This window comes from Patella vulgata, chromosome 1 (assembly GCF_932274485.2).
Source record: "Patella vulgata chromosome 1, xgPatVulg1.2, whole genome shotgun sequence".
Lineage (NCBI taxonomy): Eukaryota > Metazoa > Mollusca > Gastropoda > Patellidae > Patella > Patella vulgata.
In genome coordinates, this window is record NC_065879.2 from 86,837,915 (window position 1) to 86,849,396 (window position 11,482).

General features: G+C 36.3%; 1 protein-coding gene across 1 annotated transcript; it reads right to left on the reverse strand.

Moving 5' to 3' along the window:
- Window positions 1-399: 399 nt before the first annotated feature.
- On the reverse strand, window positions 400-10,971 carry LOC126808846 (zinc finger protein 91). The gene has a single exon (XM_050533872.2). The coding sequence runs from the start codon at window positions 10,953-10,955 to the stop codon at window positions 5,526-5,528; it is 5,430 nt and encodes a 1,809-aa protein (XP_050389829.2). The 5' UTR covers window positions 10,956-10,971; the 3' UTR covers window positions 400-5,525.
- Between the last annotated feature and the right edge of the window lie 511 nt (window positions 10,972-11,482).

Genomic DNA, 11,482 nt, shown 5'->3' on the forward strand with positions numbered 1-11,482 from the left:
GGTCGTATGTAGGATGTGGCGACCGGTTTGACAATGTCCGCTCTCCACGTCAGACAGGAAGACTCATGGTGCTACAAATGGGGTTTAACGTCCACTCGACACAAACTAGGTCATTTCGGGACTAACACATGGTTCAATTTTATTTCAATAATTCGCTTGCGCGTAGGGGTCTTTAGCAGTGGGAGGAAACCGGAGGACCCGGAGAAAACTCACGAGCTTGGACAGGCGACCCTACTCCTTGTCACATACAACCGATGTTCGCGTCAAGCATTCTCGTCTAAAAGTCTGTTTTGCCTTTTATGCGAAAAGACAAAAAATGTGACTTAGATCGTTCTTCCCCTGGACTCTTCAAATATTTACTGCTGATTAATTTGATGAAAGGCCACATAAAACTCTGGATAAATTTTAAAAATTTATTCATTATATATGATGCGTGTTATACTATATATGTATAAGGCATCAATGAGATATTATACATTTTGAATATACAAAATAAATTAAGCAACATTTTTACTCTATGTATATTATATATGCGCACACAAATTAACACTATAAAATATACAATAAATATTCTGACAGAACAATTACTTTGAAGTTCTTATTAATATATTATGTAAAAAAAAAATCAAGCAACATTTATACTGTTTGTATATTATATATGTGCACACAAATTAACACTAAAATATATACTCCTCAGAAAAAGTAGGGGATATTCAGAAACAATACAAAACTGCAGAAATGCACTGCTGTTTTTATTAGAGGTAACCAGTGTATGTTAATAACAGGCCAATTGCCTACACATGGACATAAACAGTTCATATGGGCGGCTTATCTCACGGCCCCATTTCACTCGCAAAGAGATACACTGTCAAAACTGAAAATGGACATTTTTTATTTTTGTCTTAATAGTGAGTAATTGCTCCACAAATCCTCAGACATTCAGCAGTTCATCGTGGCAAGCTCCTTATCAACCATCCAATCATGATTTGGGGCAATCTGACCCACTCCTCTTGCAGTGCCACGGCCAATTCTGGCAGTGTTGTCGTTTGACGTCACGAACACATCTCCCAATCAAATTAAACGTAACACACTAAAGCAAAGATATGCTAACATTAAATCTTATGCAAGAACCGATAGGAAAGCTAACATGGATAGGATAAACCAGCAAGCAGCAGTTTTCATCAACCCTTCCTTGAAGAATCAAATTTGACAATGAATCCCTCCCACATGTATGGCGCTATTGCGTGTCGCACATGCAGCCGAGTGGTTCTGTTGGGGCAATAAGTTCTTCATCTGTGAACATACTCTCAAAGCATGTCAAGTGTCCAAGACTATTTATCATATCACAACCTGCATAGGTATTTGCATTTCAATATCCCCTACTTTTTTTGAAGAGTATATATAGAATTTAAATTTTGACAGAACAGTTACTTTGAAGTTCTTATTAATATATTATGCAAAAAACAAAAAATCATTCATAATAAAACAACACAAGGTATATATGGATATAACTACTTCTCTATTATTTAATAACTACGTTTCGTAACACGTTTTCAAGTTAATGATAAATATCCATCTAGTCAGCCTATTTATACATATTTTGGATTACACCAACTCATTTAAAGAATCAAAAATAAAAAATAAAGCAAAATTTATACCCCTTGTATATTATATATGTGCACACAAATTACCACTATAAAATATATACAATTAAAATTTTGACAGAACAGTTACCGGTACATTGAAATTAAATTTTAGTATAAAATTAACAATATAAAATATACAAATTAAATTTTGACAAAATAGTTACTTCGAAAGAGAATATGCTTATTAATGTATTAATTCTAATTTTGACAGATTTAGAGAAAGAGAGAGAGAGAAATGGGGTTTAACGTCCACTCGAGACAGACTAGGACATTTCGGGACAAACATATGGTTTAATTTTTTATTTTAATAATTCGCATGTGTGTAGGGGTCTTAAGCAGTGGGAGGAAACCGGAGTACCCGGAGAAAACCCTACTCCTTGTCACATACAACCGTGGATTCGAAACCACGCCAGTTGACTCAATGACAGGCTTTATGATACAGCGCGCACGTGCTAACCATTCGGCCATCCAACCCTCCTGACAGATTTTGGAACAAAACAAGATATCAAAGAGAAGGTACACATAAATGATATAATTAATGACTTACAGAGCAGTTTGACAGAAACAGAACAGGACAGTTCTTAAGCGGCCCACACCGTTCAATTTTGGGTCAATTAATTGATGTCAAGTAATTAACGAAGAAATTAAACGTGTATGGAAGACATTGCTAGTGCCAGAGATGCTTTCATCTCAAAGTTTTCAATCAGAAACAAAACTGACGCTAAAACATTGATTGTGTGTTGGAAAGGTCAATTTCATCAATTAATTTACATCAATTAATTGACGGAAAAATTGAACGAGTATGGGCCGCTTCATGAAAGAAAAATACCAGATTTAAAATTCTTTATTATAGGATAAAATTAAATGGTAAATAATTAGAGTAGCGTGAACTAAGTCGTCAGATATTCAATATTTTAACGACAGATTTATAGAGAGAGAGAAATGGGGTTTAATGTCCACTCGACACAAACTAGGTCATTTAGGGACAAACACATGGTTCAATTTTATTTCAATAATTCCTTGCACGTAGGGGTCTTTAGTAGTGGGAGGAAACCGGAGGACCCGGAGAAAACCCACAAGGTTGGTCATGCGACCCTACTCCTTGTCACGTACAACCAGGGAATCGAAACCACACCAATTCACTCAATAACAGACCTTATAATACAGCGTGCATGTGCTAACCACTTGGTCATCCAACCCCCTCGACAGATTTCTAACTTCTTACAGTAAAAACAATACATAAGAAATAATACTGAATTTATCTGACCCCGATAACAATCACACACAGCCCATAACAAAATTAAATTACTCAAAGATACCCAGTTTTTAAATAATATATTCACTACAATTTTAAATTAAAGGAGCTAAGTATCTACCTCAATAATTAACATAATATTTAAATAAAATATTCACTAAAATTTTATATTAAAGGAGCTAAGCCTCTACCTCAATATTTAACATAATATTTGAAATTAAAAACACCAATTAGAATTCAACATTTGTTCATTTCAATCAATATTGATGTTTTTATCTTGCTGTGACAATATGAGATCCTAATATCCAATATCTAAGACACAATGAACATTTTATAACCAGTACACGAGTCTTGTATTCTGTAATTTTGGGTGCCATTTGTAATGAACAAAGAAAAACATATCCTACAGGACAATGTGGAAGTAATGGGCGTCCTCGCTAGAGATAAAGGGACATAATTTATAGACGAGGCAGTCCCACGTGACCTCATTGTTTACCTTATAGCACAGTTTTCCTGTACATTCATTATGAACTCGTGTGTTGACAAACGTTAGTTTTTGTCGTTAATATGGAATTTAATACCGATACGGTTCTCTTACCATCAATAAGGTCACATGGAACCGAGTTTTTACTAGCGACACCTGCTGGGAATTCCTTGACAAATGTTAGTTTTTGTCGTTAATATGGAATTTAATACCGATACGGTTCTCTTACCATCGATAAGGTCACGTGGAACCGAGTTTTTACTAGCGACACCTGGTGGGAATTCCTTCAGCGAGGACGCCCATTAGTAATAACTGATTCCCGAACAACAAAAGAATAATATTACAAACGTGTGGAATGTACTAAGCAGACACTAATCTGATTAAAACACAGATCCTATTTCGTTTAGTTTTTTATAGTTCAAAATATCGTTTTATTTGTCTGTACTACACTAGGATCTGGAAGAGTTGTTATATAACAGGCATTCTGGATGGTGTGAGGGATTAGCCAATGAAACCATCTGTTACGGCGACTTCTTGGCATGCGATGCACGGAACTGTAGGTAAAACACTAGAAACGTCAACGCTGATTGATTAATCTGACATCATAGGGTCAAAAGCCACTCATAGGACCCTGGCACTACCCTCCAGTACAACTGGTCAGATCTTCATGTAATGTACGCCATCGAAAGTATAAAAAAAAATTAAACGAAATATAGATCTCTATTTTAATCAGATTCAGCAGACACAAACGACTGCCGTTCAATTTGGAATGATCACATATTTCACTGATTAGAAATAACAATAACAATTTAACAAATTAAATATAAATCCCCTTAGATACATTGTCTTTTATTTTAAGTTTCCAAAGAATATAGCCATTTGCCCTGCGATGTATGTGTGAATTAATATATGTATTCTTGTCCTTCCCCAAATTAAACATACATTATGCAAGAACTAAATCTGACTTTTACAGGACTGAAATGTTATCTAAATTATTAATTAGACATTAATTAACTTATCCAGACTATAATCAACTCTCGATGCCATCGCCAGCCTGCGATATTTAGCGGATTGGAACACATGATTAAACCTAAAAATGGATAATCAAGACTTTTTTTTTATCGTACCGACTTTAGTAATGATTGAGGCTAGGTTTAAATCCAAAAGCTAATATATCGGTTCAGAGTGGAGCAATTTGACTGTGTAATTTACATTATGTATTTTTTAACTATTATAGCAAGAATTGTCAACTCTTTATCTCATCTTCCATAATACCCCTTTAAAGTACAGTAAACTTTGCATAAGTCAGTCGGATCTTCGCTCAACTCGGATAAAATCATTTGAACTCGTTTATCCTGCACATTTTTCTTATTAAATTTCTACGCGTCAGTCAGATTTCCTAAGTCGGATCTTTGCTTAACTCGGATCAATCCATTTGATCCGTTTCGTCCCGATGGTCTAAAACGCGGTTAGGTATTATTCCATGCACAGAGCCCCAAAATACTTTTCCCTATCATTTTGACTCAAATCAGCCAATTTGACACGACGCAATAATAGAATTTTCCCGGAAAATTCAAAACTCACTGTTTGCTGTACAAGACACTTTCAAGGAAAATTTAGGACATTTTTCAAAGATGGCAACAAAACAGAAGTTATCTACCCGCACCAAAACAGAAGTTATCTACCCGCACATAGAAAAGCTTGAAATGTGCCTTTGAATCAATTCTTATCCTGCTCTTGCAGTTTATTTCTAATCAAGTTAAGATTGAATTTCGCTTGACTCAGATAAAATTGGTCAGTCCACTTATATCCGACTTATCCAAAGTTTACTGTATACATGCTGAAAACTAAATTGCTTATTAATACGGGGTGGGTGAGGGTGTATAGCTGAATGGTTAGTGTCTGTGCTTGTATCATTAGGTCTGTCATTGAGTCAACTTGCGAGACTAAATGTCAGTTTAATCCTTTCTCAGTGGGAAATATTCTACTACAGAAGTTACAGGAAAATATTTTATCACCATCTTGCTTGGGTACCATCTTCCTCTTTTTGAACTTTCTGGTGCTTGAACCTTGCTCCTCGGTTAATAATGTGTCAATTTTAACAGCGCTACGATCAGAAGGATCACTATTGTCCCGATGATCAGAAAATGTTTTTTGGTAAAATAGAGGATACATTTATTACCATGCTATCATCTGAATCACCATCATCAAAAAAAGCTGAAGCTATAGGTTCTTTGTTATCCACAGAACTCGACTCTTTGTTATCTGTGTTACTTCGTAGATGACTTTCATCTGACTTTGCATTATTTAATTCCTCAGCCTTGATTTCCACATTGACTTCCATAGCCTTGTTGCCATTAATATTCACTGGTTCTAGCTCAGACTTTTCTTGATTCTTCAGTTCTGCAACTTCAGTGTGCACAGATTTTTCAAAAGTTAGTCCATCTTGCTCTTTAACACCATTGACATCAATAGCTGGGAGTCCATCGTATTCACTATCATCATCTGCCACATCAGCACCATCCGAACATTCTGCAACACCAAATTTACTCAGCATAGAAGAATCCTTTTCAACAATTACAGCTGATGGAAAAGCCTTCAGTTGTGGGGCATCAAATAACTTATTTAGGTACTCTGCATTATTTAATTCCTCCGTCTTGGCTTCCACATTGACTTCCATAGCCTTGTTGCCATTAATATTCACTGGTTCTTGCCCAGACTTTTCTTGATTCTTCAGTTCTGCAACTTCAGTATGCACAGATTTTTCAAAAGTTAGCCCATCTTGCTCTTTAACACCATTGACATCAATAGTTTGGAGTCCATCATAATCACTATCAACATCTGCCACGTCAGCACCATCTGAAGATTCTGCAGCACCAGAATTACTCAGTGTAGAAGAGTCCTTTTCAACAATTACAGCTGATGGCAAAGACTTCAGTTGTGGGGCATCAAATAACTTGTTTAGGGGCTCTGCTTTATTTAATTCCTCCACCTTGGTTTCCACATTCACTTCCATAGCCTTATTGCCATTAATATTCACTGGTACTTGCCCAGACTTTTCTTGATTCTTCAGTTCTGCAACTTCAGTATGCATAGATTTTTCAAAAGTTAGTCCATCTTGCTCTTTAGCACCATTGTCATCAATAGCTGGGACTCCATTGTAATCACTATTATCATCTGCCACATCAGCACCATTTGAATATTCTGCAACACTAGAATTACTCAGCATAGAAGAGTCCTTTTCAACAATTACAGCTGATGGAAAAGCCTTCAGTGGTGGGGCATCAAATAACTTATTTAGGTACTCTGCATTATTTAATTCCTCCGCCTTGGTTTCCACACTGACTTCCATAGCCTTGTTGCCATTAATATTCACTGGTTCTAGCTCAGACTTTTCTTGATTCTTCAGTTCTGCAACTTCAGTGTGCACAGATTTTTCAAAAGTTAGTCCATCTTGCTCTTTAACACCATTGTCATCAATAACTGGGAGTCCATTGTAATCACTATCAACATCTGCCACGTCAGCAACATCTGAACATTCTGCAGCACCATTATTACTCAGCATAGAAGAGTCCTTTTCAACAATTACAGCTGATGGGAAAGACTTCAGTTGTGGGGCCTCAAATAACTTGTTTAGGGGCTCTGCTTTATTTAATTCCTCCGCCTTCATTTCCACATTCACTTCCATAGCCTTATTGCCATTAATATTCACTGGTTCTTGCTCAGACTTTTCTTGATTCTTCAGTTCTGCAACTTCAGTGTGCACAGTTTTTTCAAAAGTTAGCACATCTTGCTCTTTAACACCTTTGTCATCAATAGCTGGGAGTTCATTGTAATCACTATCATCATCTGCCACATCAGCACTATCTGAACATTCTGCAGCACCAAAATTACTCAGCACAGAAGAGTCATTGAACACCTTTTCATCTATTACAGCTGATGGAAAAGCCTTCTGTTGTGGTGCATCAAATAAAGAATCTTCTCTTTGGTTTAACCATTGGCCATATTTTTCTTCCTGGCTATTAATATTAACACCAGGTGCAGGTGTCTTCTCCATCACTTGTGTGACTTCTCGGGCATCAGCTCGTGGGGACATGGCAGCTTTTAAATGCAGCATAATGTGAGTCTGAAGATCTTTGCTCAAAGAAAACCGATCATTGCAGACATCACATTTGTAGCCTAGATTAATTCTATGTGTTTGACTTTCTTTCACATCTGTGCTTTTTGATGCTGGAAATTTAGACTTTTCTGGAAGATCTGAATCTCCAGAAGATTTATTTTTTTCAATCACTTCTTCATTTTCTAAAAGGCCCCTATCATCCAACGTCTTAGTATTTTGTTCCCCGTTGGGATTGGGTTGTTTGGGTGAAGCTGGTGTCACTAGTAATGGATGACTTACAACTAATGGTTTTGCTACCAGTTCTGGTTTCTGAGAATTCGCAACATCTGATTTTGCTGGTGTTGATTTCCCATTGTTTGTAAATCTTGCTCTTTTCATTTTTTTTTGTCCCACAGAATCACTTTTCTTTGGGGTTTTTTGCTCCTGTTTCCTTTTACACTTAAGTGTCCTAGCTAAATGCTTGAGATATCTGCTTCTGTAATTGAAATTTTTACCACAATTATTACACTTATAACGGTACTTTCCTGTATGCTCACTGCTATGCAATTCTAAACGCGTTTTATCAAAAAAATCTCTCTGACAGACATCACAAGTGAAAGGTCTAAACTTGTCATGAAAATTTCTGATATGTCGGAGTAAATCACTTTTCGCTAGGTATGCCATTTCACATCCCTTCCGGTCACATTTGTAAGGTTTTTTACCTGTATGAGTTTTCATATGCCTCAATAAAGTAGATTTGCGTACAAAGGATAAAGGACAAACATCACAAGCGAACGATCGAACCCTTACTCTATGGCTTTTCATATGTTCTTTCATGTACTTTTTTTTTACCAGTCTCTGGCACAGATTGCATTCGGCTCTTTCTACCTCAAATATTTCCTTGTAGACATTCACTTCCAAATTACAATGCTGCTTTCTAAAATGTATATTACACTCAGTCTTCCGTTTATATGCTTTATCACAAACTTTACATTTGAATGGTTTTTTGTCAGAGTGGACAGACATATGACGTGTGAGTAGACCTGCAAGACCAAAACCACGACCACATATTTCGCAACAATAATTCCTTTCCCTAGAATGAGTGACAGAATGTTTCGTCAGGGCACCTTTATCGCTGAATGCTGTACCACAAATATCACAAACAAAAGGTTTTTCTCCTGTGTGAAGTCGAGAGTGTGTCTGCAAACTGTCTTTGGATGACAAGTTCTTTCCACAGACTTGACACATAAAGTTTGCGGGATTACTGGTCGAAGTCTTCTTAGATGAATGGCGTTTCCTGTGGATTTCTTGGTTTTCAAGGCAAGCAAATGGCTCAAAGCTAACTGGACACTCAACTTGTTCTTCATCAGTGATATCACTTGCATCTTCCGTATTATCTTCTGCTTCACCTCCACTGTCCACTGCTCCATCCACGTCACCATCTGTGTCATCAAAATTTGTACATGTATCTTCTTCTCCAACCCCATGATCTGTTTTAAGAGGTTCCTTTTCCAAACTTTTTCTTAAAATTTTGTGAGTTTTTGAATGGAAATTTAAAGCCCTTTTATTCTTAAAGGACTTTCCACAAACATGACATTCAAAAGTTTTGGTCACATTTAGCATTTTATTAATTTTAGATGCTTTATGGACACCATCATTTTCTATTTTTAGGTTTATAGATTTATGAGTTTTTGAGTGAAATCTTAAAGCCATCTTAGTTTTCAAGGATTTATTGCAAACATCACATTTAAAGCGAGACTTTGCAGGAGTTTTGCAACAGGTACGTGGCTTCAGTATCCCAACTGTTGATTTGTCATCTGCTTTGTTCTCAATGGTGGAAGGTTTTCGTCTGGGGTTTTCGTGAGATCTCATATGGCAGGTTTTAAAAGATCGGTTACAAATGCCACATACAGTTGAATTCTTAGAAGGAGTAGTTTCAATCCTTGGCTTCTGCATCTTATGAGATGTAGTAGTTGCCCCGTCAACAATGTCATGTGCTTTGTCCTCAATGCTGTCCAGTTTAGCTGGTTGTTCAGTTTCCAGATTTTTGTCTATGATTTTGTGAGAACTCACATGGAATTTTAAAGCCCGGCTGCTTTTAAATGATTTACTACAAATGTCACAATCAGAGGACTTCTTGGAAGGAGTCGTCTTGATCTTTGGCTTCAGCATCTTACTAGATGTAGGTGCCTCATCAACAGTTTCATCTGCTTTGTCCTCAATGCTGTCTAGATTAGGTGGTTGTTCAGTTTCCAAATTTTTGTCTATGATTTTGTGAGACCTCATATGGTATTTCAAAACGGGGCTGCTTTTAAATGATTTACTAGAAACGTCACAATCAACGGACTTCTTGGAAGGGGTAGCCTTGATCTTTGGCTTCAGTATCGTACTCGATGTAGGTGCCCCATCAACAAGGTGATGTGCTTTGTCCTCAATGCTGTCCGGTTTAGGTGGTTCAGATTCCAGATTTTTGTCTATGGTTTTGTGAGATGCCATATGATAGCTTAAATTCATGCGATTTCTAAACGACTTTTTACAAACATCACATTCAAATAACTTCTTTGACAAGTGGGATCTGCCATGGGACTTCAAACTTGTGACATTAAAAAATGATTTACTACAAACATCACATTTAAAAGGTTTCTCTCTCATATGAGTTTTTTTATGCTCTTTAAACGTAGCAGCATCATTAAATGATTTACTACAAACATTACAATTTGTTTTAATTACATGAATTCGTGAATGTTTTAACAAAGAAATTATATCGCTGAATGATTCCTTACAGGTTGTACATGGAAATGTCTTCTTTATTTTTTTATGAACTTTTTTGTGTTTAACCAACATTTTCTTCTGAGGAAATATTACATTGCATAATTCACACTGATGTTTCTTTGACGTTATTGCCATTTGTTTTGCTGTTTTCGTAGCAACATGGTTTTTTTTAATAGTTTTACTAAATGTTTTGTTTTGCTGAGCTTTTTTAATACCGGTAACTGATTTATTTGGTTTATGATGAACGTTTTTTGAATTTTTGATTCTTGAATCTGTCTTGGTGGAGTCGACTTTCCTTTGTCGCGTTTTATTTTTCTTCCATGACTGTTTTGTATTTGTTGACTTTTTAAATTTTCTCGTTTGTACATGTATTGGTGGTTGGATATTGAATGAGGCTTGAAGTTGGTCTGGAGTCATCTCTAAATCAATAGGCTCTTGAAATTCTTCATGTGAATAATCATTAAATTGTTCCTTTTGGTCTATGAAATGCTCCTGCTCCATATTAAGATCCGTTGGTGGTTCCATTTTTATATCCTTACTGAGAAGTGGTGAAAATATTAACCCATCCATTGGATTGTGACTATGACACACATTAACAGTTTCTAATGCATTGACTGTTTCTTCTAATGAGAAATTATGAGCATCTGGCATGATTTCACTGTCCATGTACTCCATTTTTATGTTTGAATTAAGAGCCATGTTGCTTGAGTACCGTATTAACCTGAAAAGAAAAGAATGGAAATAATTAAAGATGAGTCTGGGAGCTTGAGCACTGTATTAACCTGAAAAGAATATATATACATGTACTATAGGTAATGAACTCTATTATACCAGGGGCGGATCCAGAGGGGGGGGGGGGGTCGAAACCCCACCCTGCTCAGCTACATAACAAACATTGTAAAACAACACTTTGTGAGAAAAGTGTAACGGTCCTGTGCATTATCATTTATTATCAGATGGTGGGATGGGATGGACATTCAAAGCGTGAAATAATGATATAGACATGTATGATATCACAATTAATGCTTTGCATCAATGAAGTTGAATCACAATGTGATCCTATTAATTCATAATAAAAATTGACATCAAACAGGGTGTTGGATCTCTCTCTTTAAACAACTAGCCCCTGGTTATTCTAGTCTGCATAGTATTTATTGCGCATACTCTCCCGATATGAATATACGGTCACCGTTTCACATGACTTGTTGAATGTCTAGCCTCGTTCT

Bases quoted from the DNA above. Each gene is read 5' to 3' on its own strand.
- LOC126808846 (XM_050533872.2), bottom strand. From the start codon at position 10,955: ATGGCTCTTAATTCAAACATAAAAATGGAGTACATGGACAGTGAAATC.